General features: G+C 44.5%; 1 protein-coding gene across 1 annotated transcript in view; it reads right to left on the bottom strand.

Moving 5' to 3' along the window:
• The window catches only part of LOC139303088 (caskin-2-like), a 41,753-nt gene extending 21,525 nt beyond the window's left edge, over positions 1–20,228 (bottom strand). The window contains exons 1-2 of the mRNA XM_070926792.1: positions 20,135–20,228; positions 3,449–3,500 (exon numbers count right to left, since the gene is read on the bottom strand). Coding sequence (XP_070782893.1) covers positions 3,449–3,500; positions 20,135–20,228 — 146 coding nt within the window. The remainder of the gene's footprint in view (positions 1–3,448; positions 3,501–20,134) is intronic.
• Positions 20,229–21,346: the final 1,118 nt, after the last annotated feature.

Genomic DNA, 21,346 nt, shown 5'->3' with positions numbered 1-21,346 from the left:
GCAGCATGTGTCATCACGACTATAGGCTAAGATAAGAAGCAAAGTGTGTTCATATGTATGTGTGTGTGTGTGTGTGTGTGTGTGCTCCCACATCAGAAACTGCAGACTGAGATAAGGATCATGTGTGTGTGTGTGTGTGTGTGTGTGTGCGTGTGTGTGTGTGTGTGTGTGTGTGTGTATGCATGAGTGTGTGTGTGTGTGAGTTCATCAAAGCTCCAGAGATGAAATGTCTGTGTGTGTGTCTGTCAGGTCGCGGTATATTCCACAGAGGGAGAAATTAAAGGCATAAATTCTTGCCGACAAGTTTTGCTTTTGCTTGCGGCGACAGAAAAAAAGTGAGTGTTCCAGAGGAGGTGACCCTCCGAGGCAACACGCGAGCGGAGCCCGGAGCTGGAACACACTGTGGGGATGAAATAAAAAACTACAGTACAGAGGTACTTTCAGGTGATTTCACACAGCCTCAGGCAGTAATAGTGGAAGCCCTGGGCTCTTGGCCACCGGTGGTGATAAACTGGATACATTTGGAAAGAGAGCTGTAGCTCTCTCAACAGATGTCAACAGCCACGTTTAAAAACAAAAAAAGGTACACTGTGGAGTTTTCATAGTTTATACGCTGACTCCACATCCCTCCTCATATTTATTCACCATTGCCCTGATACACTGTTGCCAGTTGTCCACCATGTGTTGAAGTAAAATGTCTAGGCTTGTATTGTGAACTCGGGTATCATGAGACGTCTCCCATTTCACCTTATCTTGTTGGCAGTTTGAGGGACGCTTCCCAAGGAGGATCAAAACTTGAGGAAGAAACAATCTGCTTTCTTCTTACTTTTAGCATATAAAGTATTGCCTATGTAAATAATAGTTTAAATAAAAGTTGTGCATTATAAGAAAAAGTCCAAAATGCTTGTTGTATTTGAAGACAGTTAATTCAGTTTGAGAAATACACTCATAATATACGTATTCTTTCCACAAGTGAAATGAAAAGATCGAAACTAAACTCATTTCTGTGCGTAAAGCATGGAGCTGGAGCCAGAAGGCGATTAGCCTAGCTTAGAATAAAGACTGGACGAAGGAGGAAACAGCTAGCTAACAGGTAGCCTGGCTCTGTCCAAAAGTTCAAAACTGCGCCCAGCCTCTAAAGCTCACACGTCCACTAGCCCAGTGCTTCTGCGCTGTATTTGGTCATTGTATTACTTGTACTTTTTCTTTTCCTTCTCATGCCATTCTAGTTGTTAAGTTATATTTTACATGTTTTACTTTACTAAATATTACTTTATGCCATTGTAATACATTATAATACATTTTATAAGATAATTTCCCAACCGGTGGCAAGGCTTTGCTCTTGTTTCATTTATTTCTCTCATAGACGTGTTGTAAAATCCTGGTTTACACACATGACCAGCATTGTGACACTTGAGTTATACAAGATGTGCATCCATGAACAACCAATGTCAGGCTAGTGAAGTCCAAGGAAACGATAGAAAGTCCGACTAAGGCGAACGCACTTTGTGAGACTCCGTGAGGGTAGACGAGTTAGAGATTATGAAGTTTAGACGTCAGTCTGTGCTGACATGAAGTCTGAGGGATCTCCAGACTGCGAAGTGGCTTATCTTATCAGTGTCATTGTTCAGGCCTCCATGCCCCTCAGCCACACACACACACACACACACACACACATGCGTTCATTTATCCATCCATCTACTCGTCTACCAGACCTACCATACCATGCCCATATACTGAGTCACTTACAGCCACTTTCTACAGACGCACACACATACAGGTCTTAATCTCTCTCTGGGATGGTGTTGACTCAGTGACAAGTGACTGTTTGCTAACCTTCCTCTCCCCTCTTCATCCCTCTGCACTGATCTCATATATCACAAGTAAACCCTTCCTCTGAACCGCTCACACACACGCACACACACACACTCCCTCATAGATGGATGAGGGAGGGGTTTAATTTCAACACTATTGTGTATCACCTCCCACGCACTGCATTGACCCAGCATGTAGACACACGTAGCAGACCCAAGTCAACAGACACACACGCACACATCGCACATCTCAGTCTACAGAGGGCCAAAAACTGTAATCAGGTAAAAGTACTCTTACTTAACAAGTACTCAAATGTAAGAAACAGTTGTAATCAAAATATTTGCAGTAACAAAATAAAAAATAAATGAATGATTTACTAAAAACTTTAGGGATGAAAAGAAAGGAGAAAAATATCGGTTCTTAGCATCATATGATGTATGCGGCCATCAACCTCTTACATTGGTTCTTGTTTTAAAAAGGAGTCCACTGGAAACATTAAATAATCAGCTGCAGATGGAGTTTTCAACCAACTCGTGGCGCTCAAGTTAGCTTAATTAGCCGGCTAGCAACAGCTGATAAAGTCTGCCAGCAACTGTTTTTTTTTTTTCAGCCAGCGAAAATCAACAGCCAAATGAGAAGCCTGCGTTTGTCTACCTCTAATCTCCATAAAAAGGACAAGGGACAAGATTTTAGTATCGGAAGCGCTCGGATTTCCATTTGTAGTCCGTTTGTGGTCCGAAGTATTGACCAATCACGTTTGAGCAGGTTTTGGTTGCATGCAGGTCCGTGTGGAGAGCAAAAGAGGTGTATGCAAGAAAGTGGGCTGTGGCTAAATGTGGGAGCACAAGGTTTAACGACGATTTCGCTTTTCTTTTCTCTGAACCCTAGCTTTTTATTAGCTTTTTTTTTTTTTTAAACATATCTGCATTCAAATTGTCGTCAGACGTAAGCCGATGGCTTACCGAGATTGCTAATTGGACTGTAAACAATGACCGGTGGCTACTCCGGAAGCCCCCGAGGGCTAAATTGTCGTCAGATGATAGCCAATGGGTTTCGAGATTGGTCGACCCCGGAATCAAGGACTTATTGTTTCAAACAGGCCAGATACAAACTGGCGGCGTTGTGGTTTATATTCAGCGCTTTAAACCATAGGCAACTGTAAACTGCATGTGTGCAGTGCGAGAACAGAGAGCTTGGCAGGTGGGGCGACAGTGACGAAGGGGGTTCAGGGCCACTAAAACTACTCCATCTACTATTTACACATTAAAATGTATTCAAAAAGTGACTTAAGTACAGGAGCAAATGTAACCTGTTCCTTTCGCACCTCGCACCGACAGACAAGTTGTCATAAATTAAAGGAAAATATTTGCTTTCCTGTAATTCTCTACATCTCTCATGGTGAGATAGTAACTCTGAAGGGCACTATATGTCAGAACATGTGTGTGATTTGGTTGTGAGTCATGCTGTGAAGACTGAACAGGAGGCAGCCACAGGTTTTTCCTTTTTTCAATCTGCATGTCAATCAAGACACGGTGACTCTTCCATTGCATTCTTTTGACTCAACTTCATGCTTATCTCACAGGCTGACACACACACTCACACACTCACAAGCACGTAAACACACTCCTCTTACCCATCGGAGTCTTGGTAGTTGATGTTGAGTCTCTTGGCGGAGCCCAGCAACTCTGGAAAAAGACAGAGATGGGGGGAGGGGGGTGTGTGGAAAAAGACCATTACTATTTTCTGTATTTTTCTTTTCATCTATGCTCTCCAGAAATCCCTCCATCCCTACAGGACGCTGTGTGTGTGTGTGTGTGTGTGTGTGTGTGTGTGTGTGTGTGTGTGTGTGTGTGTTTTCACACTGTTTTTTTTTCTCCCCTCCCGCACTCCCGTCAAACAACTTGACAGCCCCGACAGAATGGGGAGCTTTCCTCACCTCCTGCCGCCTCACCCTTCCCTTCTCTCGGCGCGTCCTGACACCCTCACGGCAGCCAAATGATACATAAACAAAATGATTGTGCCTCGCAGAAATGCACCACTCCACCTCATTTGCACTTTGCTATCTCATCGCAGCTCTTTGGAGAGTGGCGACCATAAAACACAAGCACAAGCCGGGATAAAAACATACACAGATATTTCTTTTTCCGCAGCAGCACTTATTCTGCAAAAAACAGCATAAGTCAGTTAGCAAGACTGAACAAGCTCTTTTTTTTTTTTTTCACTCACCTTGCAACAGACAGACTGCTACTTGTCCCATGTCTTACTCATTCACTCAAAGAGGGAACATACTGTAGTCCACTCATCTATCCTCTTGTACTAGCTCTGCTTCTGCGTGTGTCGCCACAATAACCAAAATCACTACAAATGTGACGGAGACACAGAGTCAATATTTTCTATCAATTCAAAAAACTGTTCACGATGTCTCCAATTGAATACCAGCTGTCCTAAACCGGTTGGTCCCAGCAGTTACATTATGGAACCTCATGAGACAGCTACAAAGTTATCCAAGGACTGCAATGGAAGCAGCCATTTTTTTTTTTTAATCCAAGGTATAAAGTCAAATACTTTTATTGTAACAACACTAACTTCTTCTTCTACATGCAGAATTCTCTTTTTTCTAAGTATCATCCGACGATCAAATCTGGCCATCGTCCCGACGCTCTACTCAACCCTTAAGAGCCTCATTCTGAATGACATCAACCCAGACTCCCATCTCCATCTCATACGTCCATCTCCAGCCCTCTAATGGGGGCAAGAAACTCTCCTCACACAGCTAAATATCCTCGAGCATCCTACAGCAGAGGTCTGCCGTAAAGGCCCTACTGTCCCCCGAGACCCACACGGGAGCCAGGCTGCCAAGGCCTCTGAATACAGAGCCATTCATGGCAGTCAATGTCCCTCACTGTTTTCTCCCACTTAGGTGTGGAAATTCTCATAAGTGTGTGTGTGTGTGTGTGTGTGTGTGTGTGTGTGGATGTGTGGGATAGAGAGAGACAGGAAGAGAAAGAAAAGTAGAGTTTGAGGTTGCTTGATTACAACTCGCCTGACAGACACTTTGACACGTCGCAGCAGGAAAAACACAGGTGTCAATAATAAAAATGTCCAGTTTCAAGGTCCTGGTATTGTGCACGCTGGCTCACTGTCATAGGACGGGGCCATTACCATTGACTACAAGTCAAAATGTCTGCCGTGACAAAGGCCCATCGGACAAGTTGTAATCAAGCCAGTGGTTTTGCCAGATTGTCTTAACCACTTTGCAGCGATTCACTCGGCAGAGCAATGTCATTTATTATCCATAGGTATGGTGACCAAAACTATGACACTGAGACCCAATTTGTACTAAATCGCAATTATCCTTCGAGTGAAAATGGATGAATAAAACCTGTGGTGAAAGAAAAATGGAAAAAAGGGAGCGTTTAACAGCGGCGGATGCAGCACAAAGAAATTGGTTTGAGAAAGCTGTGCAGAAACTCAGAATAAACATTCCAGACACAACATGAAAAGAATAAGAGCACATGAAACAATTCATAGCATATGGGTCCCCAGTGGAGCACTGATTAAATATTAAATTCTGTCTTTCTCTCTGGTTTCATTGATGTTATTTCTCAGCTCAGGAGAAGTCGTAAAAAGGGGAAGTTATTCGGATTTTTCCAGCGCAGTCGGGTTTACTGTGAACAAGAGACACATGAAAACCTCAATAAGAGCACACGAAAACACTGCGCTGCATTCCTGTAATGTAACCAATTTGTAAAAACCCATTGATATTCCCCACCACCCCAGAATTTACAGACTTCATGTAGATACGATTCTATGACATTCAAGGAACGTCTTACAGGATGTCTCCCATCTCTTCTGGAGATTACAGCGGATAAAGAAGGCATTCTCACTTCCACGGTTTGGAGATCAATTCCCACGGGAGCCTTCCGTGCCGCGAAAAGGGGGGGGGGGGGGTTCGGAGGAAATTCTCTGCCAAGTGGCAACATGAATGTGCACAAACTGGGGAAAGTCCTGCTTTATGTTCGATGTAATCATTTTTTTTACAGCAATCCAGTGAAGTTTACATGCAGGCCTATGGCAGAGCTGTTGCTGCTGAAGACTCCAATGCATCAAAAAAAACAAAAACAACAAGAGCCTAAAGGCACAAAAAGGCACATTGATAATGAGACAGATAGATGGGGTTGGGCGTGTTGGGCTGCTTGCCAAAACGGGGTCTAAACTGTTCCAGCGGTATGGAAAGAACAGGGCCTTTCAGGAGTTCTAGTTACAACATGAGCCGGCATTCCTCACATAGCACACCCACCACGCTATCCTACTCGCTCGCTGTCTCTCCGGCTATGCATCCACTAAACTGTCAACTCCCTTTTCCTCCCTTCTGCTCTCCATCCCCTCCCTGCTCCCCTCTTCGTCGTCTGCACAAAAGTAGTAGGGGGCTCCTTCTGACAACAGGATCAATTAAATTACCACCATTTTGACTCTCTTTTCTAAGTGTGCGCTTGTTTGTGTGTGTGTGTGTGTGTGTGTGCCCTCATCCCTCAACCCTAGGAGTTGGTGCAAACAGATAGTGTAGTAAATCTCAAGCATTGTTTTCTCGCAGGGACAGGGAAATTACAGGCTTTGCTCCCTGCTGAAAGCTGATGTCCGCGGCAACAAAAAAAAGAAGAAATTATTGAATGCTATGAGCCGAAGAGTTGTCAGCAGGGGAAGCCTTCTATTGTTTTCCATGGCCACAACAAACAAAGCGAAAGAAAGCCACGTGATGCTGTGTTTTGATAATGCTCTGAACTACTGTTGCTGGGCTGAAGCTGAAGCGTCCTGGGCAGAAGAAAGGGATCCTGGTGCTTTGATGTGGAGAACGCAGTTCACTTAGGAGCAAAGGAACGCTCCAAAGAGGGGGGAAATAAAGGGAGGAGGAGGAGGAGGAGGAGAAGGCTGGGAGAAGAAGAGATGAATCTCTACCTCCATTCAGGTGAGATCAGGGGAATGTTTGTTTTTGTTTTTTCAGTGTGTGTGTGTGTGTGTGTGTGTGTGTCAGGTGGATAAACAAGAACACGTGCAAAGGACTTCTTGAAACACTTGCTGCCAGATCTCTTCGGCGTACGAACACAGAGAGGGGAGAGAAGCTGGAAAAGAAAGGGCTCGTCTCCTTCCACAAGGCTGCGGCTTCGCAAAACTCATTTTGAAAATGTCTTTGATTGCGGTCCACATTGCGGTTTTTGGCTCTTGTTTTGGGCTCCACCAACTCCTAAAAGAGAAATATCTGGCTCTTTAGAAGCCAAATGCTCCACCAGCTAGTCGCTACCTTTGTCTGTTTGCTGTTTGGCACTGGGCAGGTACTGTACAGCTGCTGTGACTGAACACAAGGCTGATGAGGGCGGCGAGGCTGAACCAGAATACTAAAGTTTCAGGTCTTGGAACCAAAACAATGGGCTACGTAGAGCTGAGGGGAACTGCAGACAAAACTGACTTGTGCAACTTTAAAGATGTAATACTGGTGAGTCCAGCTGTCTCAGTTGATGAGGGTGGGACCCTTTCTCTACTGCAGCAACACTTTGCGATATAATGGCTGATATAATGAGTGTGTCTTAACAAAAATATCTGGTCCAGTGCATCTTAAATGTTGCTCGGTACAAAATGCTTCTCATATTGTACTGATGGTAAATCTAGTTGGCGTTTGTTGCGTGCAGCTTTCTGACTTTTGCCCTTTTCTTTTGATATCATATCAAAGCATATCTGAAATGTCTTTTCTTCCAGCTTCTTTTTTTGCCGCATTTCGCTGCCACATGTCACCTTGGAAATACAAGCCATTCTAAAAAAAAAAAAAGACTATGCAAGCGTCAAGATTCACTTCTTTTTTCATTTCAATGTTTTAGAAAAACACTTTTCCACTGCTGTTTTAACAAAGTCAGAAAAGGACAATTGATTCAGGAGTTGTGGGTTGGGACGAGGCCCCCACACCGCGACGAGGTAGCAAGCATACAAACAGTGCAGCCACAGTGGCCTGGGGCGAGACCAAAATACAGGGGAGCGAGAAAAGGGGGGTAATTTAAGGTCATCATCTCTCCCTGGCAAGAAATGGTTTGCGGTCAGGTAAGGACCTCATCAAGGGAAACACTTATCTGAGGAACACATCCATCTAACTGCACTGATTACTGAGAGGGTAAACACAGACCCTCAAACCAAACCACCGAGGCAGAGCGGGGACCTGGCTTCCCTCCAGCTGTCCCACAGAATTCCTAATAAGGCTCCAAAAACATGATTAGGAATGTTTACTGCATGCAACACGAAGTTGCTGTTGGTCATAACCTGGGCTGCAGTTTAATATTACCAAGAAAACAGAAACAAAGTGCAGGTTTATAAACTTAAATTAGCTGTGTAATCCCAGTTTACAGCGTCTCCAGCAGTGCCAGCATCCTCGGCGGGTAGTGACCAAATCCCTGTAGTGGTGTGTATGAGCGTAAAACAACAACATTAAACTGGGATGTCATCGAAGCCTGAAGGCTGAATATGAAACGACACAGAGCCAGTCGGGGCTTATTTACAGCAACACGGTGTTTATGAGAATACTTCAGCAAGCACTTTAGAACGTTGCCAGATCAAAACCGATGCGGCAGACCCAGAGATGTCGTCTTTTTTTTTTATTCCGCTCCGTCTTCTTCCTTCCTACATTACCCACAATGCAACTCGAACATCGACAGCGGCCAATGTAGCCCCGAGCCTCTAGCCTCAAGCAGAGATGAGGAGTGGAGATACAGGGGTCTGATGAGCTCACACTCCTAGATTTTTTTCCCTTCCATTTTCAAACTTGTCTCCGGGCCCCCGGCCAGCGGCTGACTCGAGTGACATCACTAGAGGCAATGTATCAAATTTCGCTCAGCTCCCCCTGGAGCCCACAAAAAGCTTTACACAACGTTTTTCACATATGCAGTAATACTCCCCAACACCTGTAAACAGATTTTTACTGTGGAGCGTTAACCTTGATTGAAACATATACCACACACACTCCTGTCTAGACCCGACTAGTCGGTTACATATGGTTTACAGCTCGCCTGCTTACCCACTCCCGCGACCACATCACCCCTGTCCTCCGGAACCTCCACTGGCTCCCTGTCCAACAACGGATCCAATTCAAAGTCCTTCTCCTCACTCACAAATTATCACCATTTTAACTTATGGTAAAGCCCTCTATAAATAAAATGTATTATTATTATTATTACTAATATTACTATAATAATAATAATACTATAATAAATGAAAACATTGCTAAAGTTTGTCCTCAGTCAGGCTGAAGGTTGCGTTTGGACTCCACCAAAAATGTCACCTGCTTAGGAGAGACATCTGATTGTCAGGTGTAATCAGCTCTGCAATCCCGCTAAGCCATAGACCCACAGCCTGATATGTGATGAATGCTAAGGCTGCCGGGTGAATGGAGGCCCGCGCGACTGCCTGCAGAGACAAACAAGCCCTGAAGCAACGGCAGCGTCAGTCTTTAAATAGGCGAGTGAGCGGCAGCCAAGTGGGGTTTCCTGACTGAGTGCAACAGAACACCTTTTGCTTTATCTCCAGGGACACAATGAGTGTGCGTTGTGCATACGCCGTGAATGGAAACAGAACTGGTTCGCTTGCTTGTATGCATATGTGTGTGTTTATGGCAATGTGTTTGAGTAAACCGTGTAAGCCGTGTGCATGTACTGTTGATGGCGGCTGGAGTTTACTGGCAGAGTTTCCTAACACTGCAGAGGAAAGAGAGGACAGGATAAACAGTGCACACCACACACCCAAGGGCATACACATACACCAAAATTTGCAAAGTGACACACTTTCGCTTCATCAATTCTTCATCAATTGGCCCGTCGCTGCATCGTTTGCCGCAAGAATAAACGCCGGGAACTGGGTCTTGAGAAAAACCCTCAACATCAAAAACAGCTCCGGGCCGCATTATCCAATAAATTTGCTCCATTGTTAAAAATGTAGAGAGTAATCTCCTGCGGTGCTGGCAACTAGGTCAGACACATTCAAAACTCGCTGACAATGAGCTAGCGTGGAACTGACACAGACGATCTGTAGTGTAAATGAGAGTGTGCACGTGAACCAGCGTTGCTGCATCTGTGTAAACCCCCCACCCCCCCCCTCCAAGCAGCAGCAGATTACAGCAGGCGTAGACACACCTGCACGTTTCATATTACGTAACATGTCTCAACCCTGCAGCTCGGGTACAAAACACTTTACATACCATTCAAATCATCTGTTTACTCTGCTTACCCAGCTCAATGCAGAGCTCCTCCTTTATTTCCATGCACTCTTTTTTCACGACTTTTAGACATGAGGGCTCTGCGTTGGACTGTTTACTACATCAAAAGATTTTACCCATCTCACCGACTCTTATCGATACTTCCCTGGGTGTACTGTGGTACGATCAAGTTTTGGAATTTCATCTGTATGGCAAAAAAAAGGTCAAACTGGATTGGAATCAAAACATCAGCTAAAATGCACCAAGAGTCATGTTAATTCAGTTCTTTCACATCCAACCAAGCCAAGTGTCTCACTGGCAATACAGTCATGTTCAACTGAACAGATAGACATTTTGCCATACCATTTCCAGATTTGTTTTTGAAACTTCCACGGGTACAAGTGACAAGGACTGTAGTGCAGGGGGAACGGTCTGTTTCAAATGGTAAGAAAAAGCTATTTAGATTTCTTCAACATTGCCTAAATGGATGGGGGGGGGGTTCTAGAAGGTACACTTTGGTTGCTTGGGGTATATAATTATACTTTTGCTACAAATGGTGGTAGAGGTAAAAATAATCATCTTGGAATTTTTTGTTTTCCGCACAATTAGCAGAAAATCAGTTCTTTCCAGGAAACCTCAGAGGAAGTTAGAGCGGTACTGGGGTAAAACCTGCCCCAGATGATCCATCCCTGATTATCCATGAATCCATGATTATCCTCAACTGCAACCACAAACACACAAAGAAACAATACTCCAATGCCCATCCATTTTAGTCTGAGATGCTCCCTTTCCTTTTCTTTTTCTCTGCTGTGTGTCTAGTCGCTAGGCAGAGACCAATCCCCATCCCAGAACCACGGCTAGTACTGAGGAGGTCTGGGGTGTAATGAGAGGAAACATGACACAGGTTCAGGAAGAGTTCACCTGCCTGAAAGTGGAAAACTTTTTTATATTTGTTGCACAGCTTATGCTGGCTCATCACCGTCTACCCCTTGATGCCGTGGAGTTGTCTACTGTGTGCAGCACTTTCCCACTGTCAGTTTCTTTTTTTTTTTTTTTTTTTTAAATGCCATTTTTCAAAAAGCCAAGACGTTCCCATCTCACTAACGACAGTTATTTTTCTTTGATTTATACTTGTGACGATCTCTGAAATGAAGTCACGCTCAAGTTGGACTGGACTCTGGACAAGAATATGAAGACTTGTGACCTGGTTCCAGTCAGGTCCTGAGGGTTTCCACCAACTCTTCCCTCATTTCTATTTGAAAATAGTGAGAATACTGTTGCAAAGCCTTGAGGCAATTTCTGATTACGCTGCTGTCGGGGAAAAAACAAACAACAAAATCAATTTCACAAAGGCGACTTTGCTGAGTGACCCCCTACAGCTAGTTAGTTAACTGTCATGTGATTATTGGACTTAAGCAAAACACCAGCATGAGGTCACACACTCCCACGTGGACGGAAAAGTCATTACAATTCTCATTCAGCCTAAGAGGCGAGGATCAATACGCTGTTGTCCCTACATAATGTGGAAATTAGGGTGATCGAGATGCCAAAACAGTGTATGGCAGTAATAGCTTGATAAACCATATCCAACTTTCTCGACACAACATAACCCCCCCCCCCCCAGCCTCTGTCAAGCAACATTTGAGAAGTTTGAAGGAGTTTATAGAAATTCCTTTTTATATCTTGTGCCATTTTCGTATTGGTATAAATAAATCAGGTGTCACATTGCAAGTGTTGAGAAATGTACACGACGTACAGCCCAACTCAAACTTAATGGAAAACTAAAGTTTATTACAACTAGCAACTAGCACTGATCATCATTTCTATTAATTATGCTAACATTGTACTAGCCAAAGTAATTGGAGAGATCGGGAAACACGGCAACATCGCTAAAAAGAGCGGACAGGTTGTAAACAAATCCTCAGGTTAGCAAACAAATGAGAACAAAGGCAAACGGACATCTATCACAGGCAGACTTCCTGGCTGAACTTTGACCCATTGTGCTTGCCGTAGCTGTGTCACACACACACACACACACACACACACACACACACACACACACACACACACACACACACACACACACACACACACACATACACCTTCTTTCCTGTGCAATGGGGGATTATTTGGAACATTACGGGTGCGCTCACTAACAGTTTTGCCTCCATATAAAGTTCAGATAATCTGGCGAAACTGTGAGCTTGTTGTTAGCTCATGCGTGTTGCTCCATCGGACCGATCTTTAGCTACGTTGTTGTGTTCCGTTTCTCAGATTAGCTGAGTGCAATTTTATAATATCCAACGGACGGCTAGGACTATGAAAATAAAGTTCTAATAAATACACCCTGCAAGCTTTCTGTTAATCATAAACAAGACCAAGCAAACTGAGCTTCATGTATGAAAACAGATATAACCTACATTACATCCATAAGCCTAGAGGCGCCCTGGATTTATAATAATAATAATAATAATAATAGTAGTAATAATAATAATATGGGACCAATTCCACCCCACAAGTAACAGAGCATAGATAAGTGAAAGCAATGACAAATAGTGCAGTAAGAAAAAGCAGGCGCAGGATTAAGGCGACACAGTTTTGATCTTTTGAAAGTTTGAGAGTCACAGTTTCGCAGTTGATACATCTATTGCATCGTAAAAACCGGCGCACGCCCTGCTTCGGTCTGTGTGGAAGCCAGATGATGAATAACAAACGGCAATCTCTGATTCCACTCCTTCCTCCCATGTCACAGGTTTGCCTAACACACACACACACTGATCTAAATATCATCCAAGAAGTTGTTCTCATTACAGTGCGGTAATGGTATCCTATTCGGAGGCACAGTAGCTTATCACGCAACTACAAAGCCGGGAGATATGAACAGCCACCACAGACAGGTGATTTCTATTTGCGTCCAATTCGGAGTAAGAGACGGGAGGAATTGAGGGGAGGGGGGGGGGGATCAAGGTATTAAAAAAAAAAAGGAAAAAAACAAAATGGTGCAAAGGAGATCAAAGCCACAACAGCAGCTTCTCCTGCTGATTCTCATTACCGCCACCAGATACTGATACAGCCCGATTCCTCCCATCCGCCACACGCATTCCTTACCCATACAGTCTACACATTCATGTAAACACACACACCTTGTCAGACAATCCCATTAGCCCTGTCTGTACAAGAGCAAAAAAACACTTCCTCAGAAAACTCAGAATAAACCGCCGACAGATATGTTTTGTTGTATTTTTCCCCCCTATCTTATCACCAGGTTCAAACCCCCCCCCCCAAAAAAAAGAATACATTTGCAGGGCGTGTATGGGCGGGGTAGAAACCAGCGACACCATGCCTCACACTGATTGCTACATTCACGCACCTGCCTGAATGACGGCTCGATTTTTTAGAAACGGAGGGTGGGGGGCAAGAATGGAGCTCAATGAGGATGAGTGCCAGACTCCGCAATGCGCAGCCTGGAGCGAGTAATAAAAGGCTAGTTATGCTAGATTAAATGACGCTGTCTATTGCAACCACACACACACACACACACACACACACACGCACACACACACACACACTTCTTAAATCCTTTGGTAAATTCCTCAGCAATCCTAGACAGGCTACCCCATCTGCCATGGGGAGGAAAGGGGTCAGGATTAATGTGTGTGTGTGTGTGTGTGTGTGTGTGTGTGTGTGTGTGTGTGTGTGTGTGATACAGCGCAAGAGTAGGTGAACTCGAAAGCTGTTCACACACTACTTGGCTGCTACCCAACTGTCTAATAAAGTAGAAGACTGATTAGCCCAGTTAGCCCGGTTGGCCAGTGGGCTAACTACAACACCCTGCTGCTGCAGACTCAAAACGCTACAGATCGAAGAGTTGACGGACAATCGACTACTCGTGTGTTTTGGCACATGCTGCATGTATGCACGGAGACAGCACCCGTGTTTTAATCCACCCAAGAACACATACTTATACACACACGCATGCACATATACACCTCCTCTTGCGCACTCTTAAATCTAACAGACCTCTAATCTGACACTCTGACAGATGGGTTATCGCCCTAATTCAAGGTACAGGGATGAAGGAAGGAGGAGGCCAAGATAAAAAGGATACAGAGCGGAGTTGGGGGTTGTTGTTTATACGCAAAAGGAAGACCCCGAACTCAATATCTTGAAGTAAATAGTTCATCGTTTTGGGAAATGCGCTTACCGGTATTCAGGGGTGAGATGAGAAGATCTATGTCAAGCTCGTACCTGTGCGTTAAGCGCGAGGAGCTGGAAGCCAGGATGCCGTTGGCCAAGCGTAGCATTAAAACCGGAGGTATGGGGAAACGGCTAGCCTGGCTGTGACGTGGAAAATTAGGCCGACAGACAAGGGCATTCCCCAAAATGTTCCACTATCAAAAGTTACCACAGATTTAAACCTGCAATAAATTGATTTTATTTTGGCCACTTAGGAGCAGCGGAAACACGTTGCGACAGGTATGATATCGTCACCCTTTAAGTCGATAAGGCGAACTTGTTAGCAAAGAGCTGCTTATTTACACATCCAACAGTTACGTAGCAACATTATCATTCATTTGGAGTTGTGTCTCCTGATGAATGTAAGTCCAATATTCTTTAAGCTTTGTTTTTGGTCTCCTCCAAAACCTATTGGAAATATCCAGCTCTTTAGCTGCTAAATGCTCCATTATTTTCACCAAGCCATAGCGAAGCTGAGGGCAGTCTTTGGGGAGACTGAGAGCACGCAGGGGATGAAACGAAGGTCAAAACAAGAAATGGCAATCTTAAGTATTTAATTATGAATGAGATCCTCACCAGCCGAGCTTCAAATGAGACTTGACAATACAGGGATACATCTGCGGAAGCAAAGATGTGAATAAAGAAATGCTAACAGTGAGTAGGCCTAAGTTTGTTGAAGAAACTTAGAAACTACAACTTATTGTAGAAAGGCCATTAATGATTCATCAATAAGAAGAAAAAAAAACACACCACCAGTGTGGACTGTGAATTTCTGTTTTTGAAGTGTGAAGAGAATTCTTAAGCAAGTTCCCAATGGGAACCCCCAATTTACTGCAATGAGTTTCGCTGGTGTTGAAGCTGATGGATTTCAGAAACGAGCAGCCTCAGAACAAAAAAAATGATCAAAATGAATCTCAGCGGACGGCAATATAAAACATCACTCTTTCCTAACCACAACTCTAATACTCGACGAATCAATTAGTTGATCAGCAGAAAACTCATTGGCAAACCTTACATCAATTGGTTAATTGTTGGGAGTCGTTTATTTCAAGCATAAATGTCAAGCATTCCCTGGTGGTGTGAGGAATTACTACTTTTGTCTGTTTTACGTCGTTGAATGTCGAATGCGTTTTTGAAAACTGTTGGTCAGATAAAAATCTGAGCGTTGGTTGGCTGCTCCGCCACTTTGCTCCACAGAAGATGAATCCTATTGGCTTCGGTGATCCCGTGACTTTTCTTCTAGCGCCACCATCAGGTCAAAGTTTCACTTTGTCCAACACTTTGATTTACGGCCAAATACCTGCAAAGCTAACAGCCTCCCCTGAGTGATTCATATAGGCTCTACGCTGTTCACCCACCCTAGGAAGGCTTAAGTTCAGTACAGCAGGTGGTTCCAATTTGATAATTGAAAAATTTACTAAAACCAGATTGTATTAGTACTTTACCATACATACTTAACATTTGCAGGCCTCCGAAATCTGTTTAATTTAGTTGATCTGAGGGTCATGTGGTTGATCATGGCGGGTGTTCACCAGCATTCACTTAGGACTCAGCTGATAATACCATAACAGTGATGTGATTATGATGTGCTGATCACATCTACTTTATGAACCAGCCTGCAGACTCACTGCTGTTACCTGCATGTTCGGTGAAAACGTGCCCAAGACTGGTGAAGGTCTGAGTCATCGGCGCATCGTGTGCGGATCAAATGGCCGACACAATAGGCGTTCAAATATGATCTTTTGCCTTTGTGTCCATCTGTCCATTGAGAATTACCTAAAGGCCTTGTATTTACCATGGCAGAGAAGAGGGTTGGGCTGTGGGTCAAGATGAAAGCAAGCATGTGTTGCAACAAAAGACCTTGTAATCAGGCTGGCCTTTGAAGAACCTCTAGCCTCTAATGGTCCCAATTCAGGGAGGGGCGAGCAACACCCACGTCAGTCCACTTCTAGTCAAGAGTGTGTGAGAGGGGTACACTTTGGGCAAGATGACTTTACCGAGCTGTCCCTCTAACTGCAACACAATGTGAGTAGCTGGGCAGAGGCCACAGCCTTCTGTGTAACCGCTATATCTCTGTCTACAATGAGCTCGTCTGATTTGTCAGCTTGCAACAGCTAAGCAAAAAAAGAGGGAGGCTGTGGTAAGTCCACTTAAATTGCCTGAGCACCCAACCTGATGTCAGCAGATGGCTGATCGGAGAAGAAACCTCCCATCTCAGCTCCCTGTCCGTCAGCCAGCCTCAGTGCAACTGCTAATCCCCTGGGGACACGTCTCCTCTGCCACCCCCCAGCCAGCTCTACCCTCAGGTCCCTTCGCCCAGCATCACAAGTGATGACACAAACAATGGTATTTACAGGCTGACGCCGGTTTTATTATGTCATTCTTTAGCAAAGGCTGACATTTTGTGCTGACTTATTGCAGTTTGGCTTGCTGTTGCAGCAGTGGCCGGGACACACAGCTCACGGAGGCAATTAAGGTACTTTAATACCCTTAGCGCCTGATTGCAGCAATCTGCACCCATTATAAAAAAACAAAACGTCAGAAACATCCATTCATCTGCTTAGATATCATAGAAAGAAAGATGCTCCGTGTGACTCCAGAACTTGCCTGAGAATCATCGTTTTTTTAGGTTTCCTTTAGTATCAAAGTAATCCAGTGATAGTTGTCAGGACATCCATAGGTAAACTGCAAACAGCAACTGCTAATGGCTAATTCGGCATAATTTTCATGGTGACAATTTGCCAAAATGCAACACTGCACTTCCTGTTTACAAGGGGGGATGGAGACAGTGTCAGACTTTGAAAACCCCTGATTTAAACAAATACAGTGAGCCATTTTTGACCAACTAGTGCTAGGAAAAGTCGTGAACTAAATGGCCCCTTTGCGCATCCATTTGGTAATTTTGGTATTTTGCTTGATCAATGACTTAAATGAACCGATTTTTACAGTAGCTGTTGATTCATTTTCCCTCATCGACTAAGCACTAGTTTCAGCACTAGATCTTTGCAATTTGCTACTGCTAATTTGCTACACTGTGGTGTTTGAAAGGATGTTGGAGTCATGCAGGGGCTAAAAAGGGGGGATTGAAAACACCTGAAAGACAACAACAATATTGTGGTAGGAAGGTTGATATTCGATGGTAGGAGCAACTCTAAGATACAAAGAGTTCCCTTACAAAATTACTACTCGGTTTAATAGTGAATATAAAAATAAAAGAACATGGTATTTAAGCCTTTAGAGACCTCTCCCACACCACACTGTGATGAATCTTTTAATCAGCCATCCGAAATATTGGACTAATAAACAAAAGGAAGGAACAGGAAGCATCCTCCAGTAGTTTCGTACTGCGTAACTGTCACACTCCCAAACAACCCCACAACACGAGCACACAAACAGCCAATCCCTTTCTGCCAAGTCCCGTGCATCAAGCCAGACCAGCTGACCAGACACCCCCCTCTGTCAATACTTTGTGTTCGTGTCTGTCCACCACATGCTTGGTCACTCCCTGACCCCCAACGTTCAGAGTGCACAGGTGCCTCCCTCCTCCATATGCACCCAGCTCCGGCCCAAGGCTTAACCCGGAGGCTTGGGAATGTCCAGCATGTCAGCCTGACACCACCACCACCACCACCACCACCACAACAGCTTAAAAAGCACCTGACCCCTCCTGAAGCTTTGCACTTATGGATAAGTTGTGTTTGTTAGCAGAATGTCACTTGAGCTCACAAGGGGGTCTGTAATGGTCATTGTACCTTACAATACAAATGCGTTGGAACGAACAACACACTAAATATTTTGCTATTCTTAGAGTAGCGGGACAAAATGTTAAGTGTTGTCCTGTGGGTGGCATACCAGGAAGGGCGCTGGGAGCATTCAAATTAAATAGGTTTATCCCACTGGAAAGCATGAAAGTCTTCGGGAAACAAGACGATCACATGTGTTATTTTCAAATGTGATATCTTGAACTTTGATCTTTGAACATGTTGTCATGCTGACACTCGCACTGGGCTAAGTGCAGCCTCACAGAGTTGCTAGTGCGGCTATAGACTCGTACTCTTGTTGTTACCATTTAGTCCAATGGTGACTGTGATTTTCCCCATATCCGTCTCAACGTCATGGCATTTTATTTGTGTGCAATTTTCACGCACACCTTGGTATGCCGTGAATACGCTGCTTTCTAAGAAGTACAAATAATGCGCCTGCAACACAAACAAAAAAGCAATAACGGCCCTTTTTGCATTAGCAAACAGCGTAAAAACTGTTTTAATTTCAGTGTGACTTTAACTTAATGAAACACCTCAAGGGTCAAAGTTTATAGTACATTGCACGACCCTATTTTTGGGATTTTTTAAAAACCTGTCAAAGCAGGTCACTACTAACCAATCAATCAAACCTTATTGACAGGGCCGCTCTGTAAATGGGAGACAGTGGAGGTCAGTCTGCAGAGCGCTCGCTGCCAGCTGAAGCATCTGCTGTGCTGCTGCTGTCAGACACCGCAGGCTCTGACGGAAGTGACAAATGACTACAACACTGACGAGGTCCTGCAAGGGGTCCTCGAGGACCAGCGCTGTTGAAAGCAGGGCGTGGGAGTGAGTGTGACGGAGGGAGATTACGAGAGAAATGCACGGGCAAAATGCCATTTTTCTGTCCACTTGGGCAACGATTCGAAAACTTTCTAGCACACATTTGAGCAATATCGCTGTCTCGTGCTGTTGGCATGCAGGTGCTAAAAGCATGAGCCATAAAGGCATAAAGTATAGAGCTCTGCTCTTATCATTATATAGTGGTCAGCTGCTGTGCTTGCCTGGTGAACGTATAACTTTTATTGAGCTCAGGAAAGTCAACTGAGCAAGAAAACAGCTGACCAATCCTGCTTATAATGAGGTTGGCACCACCCACCTGTTACATACATACAATTATCTATTGACGTCATTTCTTTTGTCTTCCATAATTCTCATCCGGGAGCTGCCCAGCACGCAACCCTGGGCATTTGTATTTGGCCACTGAGCTGCTGAGTGCCTTGCTCAAGGGCACCTTGATGGTAGCCTATAAAAGAGCAGAGAGCTGACCACTCATTCACTTTCCCCAGCCGCATTTTCCCAGCCAGTTAAGCGGTCATCATACAGAAGTACAAAGCACAGTACAAAAACAGGCAATATCACTTTTAATATTCTCTGACGAGCTGCTGTCGCTGTCTGTGTAGTGGGTAAAAGTGTGTAACAGGCTTTTTTTTTCCCTGACAGCCACAGCTTTGTTCCCAGAGCTTGTCACTGAGCAGCCAGCCACGCTGATGAAAGCCCAGAACAGATAACGCCACAAAGAGAGGCTTCAACTTCACAGCCTGCTTGGCCTTAACTTTCCCTCCGGGCTTGGATAAGGGAGAACCCTGTCATTTACAACAATGCTACTGTACAGGCGAGCTCGCTTGTCGCCTGACTTGGAATCTGTGCAGATAAGGAACTCTGAATGAAGAAGAAGAAGAAGAAGAAGAATACGAAGAAGAAAGCCCCCTGCAACCCACACAGCAAGAAGCACGAGCTGCAGGGGTCTGCATTTAGGAGATTAGCTCGAGTGGTGCTGCAGTTTGAATCCACTTAGTTTCAAATTGAAGTGTGTGTGTGTGTGGGGGGGGTTTGTGGTCGACAGCTGAACATGATCCTGTAGTTTATCACAAAGAAACTGCACTTGGTTTAGAAGTAACAACAACATCGCCCACGGTGGTAGCTACGGCTCTGCTATCTAAGTTCGACTTCACATTGGAAACAATTACACTCCCAGGCCCAGAGCAAACACAAAATCACTTAGTAATAACACAAACCCGTGTATCCCCCATGCCTCCACTAGCTCCACACTCACTTGTTTTGTTGCACTTGACTTTGGAGAGAAGTTTGTGCGCCAGCAGAAGATCTCCACTCTTCACAGCCACCAGCAGATCCTGTTCTTTTCCCATGATTACAGGCCTAACCACAGACTCACAAACTGCTCACAGTCGTCGCGTTTTTTGTTTGTTTTTGTCTTTTTAATGCTCCTTCAGGCGGACGGCTTCAGCAAACATTTGTCAGTTAACAGGGAGCTGCTGAATAGAAGGCTTGGCAGTATCTAGAGTGAAGGAGCCTCAGGTAAACTGGTCCAGGAGGCTTTTTTTGCCCTCGCTGTTGGAGTTTGGGTCCATTGTCCATCCGCTGACGGGTGCTCGGCTGTTTGACGGCGATCCTGGATCTGGAGTCACAGTTAGGACGAGTGCGGTTTTAGTTGCCTGCGGGGCTGAGAGTGTGTTCATACTCTATCGCCGTCAACCTGGAGGCAGCAGCAGCCCAGCCTGCCATTACAGTGCAGAGGGAATGCTAGAGAGACAGGGACAGAGAGAAATCACTACGTGTACCATCATTTCAAAATTACATTCAATGGAAAGAGTAGCCTCTTTGTAGCACTACCATAACAATGACTCATGACTGTGACTTCTCCGCCATACGAACCTATGGGTAGGGCTGGGTATCAGACCTCAATACTTCTGCAATACTGCAGAAATGCATCTGTAGTACAGAGCCTCGATTGCTCAACTGTGTGTTGAGCAATCTGTGTGTGTACGTGTTCATTCATCGCGCAGTCTTGATTTAAAAATCATAATTTCCAAATTATAGACTATTTTGATAAGGCAAGGCATTGACCTTTTTCAGAGCAGACACTTTGACTTGTCATAGTAGGTCAAGCACGGGTGTTTCCGATAATGTCCATGATGGCTGTGTTCCATTCAAGTGTCCCAGTAAGATACGAAAGTGTGACAGTGAGCCAGCAGGCACAATACCAGGAACCTGACGCTGAAGCCGCCACATGGAATTCAGCCCTCATTCGTTTTTTTATTACTTACACCTGTGCTTTCCCTCCTGTGACATGTCAGAATGTCATGTGAAAAAGGCCTGACCGATAAATTAGCCTGGCTGATGTTAGCTTATTGCAGATGTATCGTGTTGCTATGCGTCGACCGATGAATAACAATTGCTGCACATGCATGTCAAAGATGTGCAGGTATGTATATGTGTTAGAAACAGTTGTCCATCTGAAAGTTTA

This window comes from Enoplosus armatus, chromosome 20, assembly GCF_043641665.1.
Source record: "Enoplosus armatus isolate fEnoArm2 chromosome 20, fEnoArm2.hap1, whole genome shotgun sequence".
Classification (NCBI taxonomy): Eukaryota; Metazoa; Chordata; class Actinopteri; order Centrarchiformes; family Enoplosidae; genus Enoplosus; species Enoplosus armatus.
This window is presented reverse-complemented; position numbering and strand designations above follow the sequence as displayed.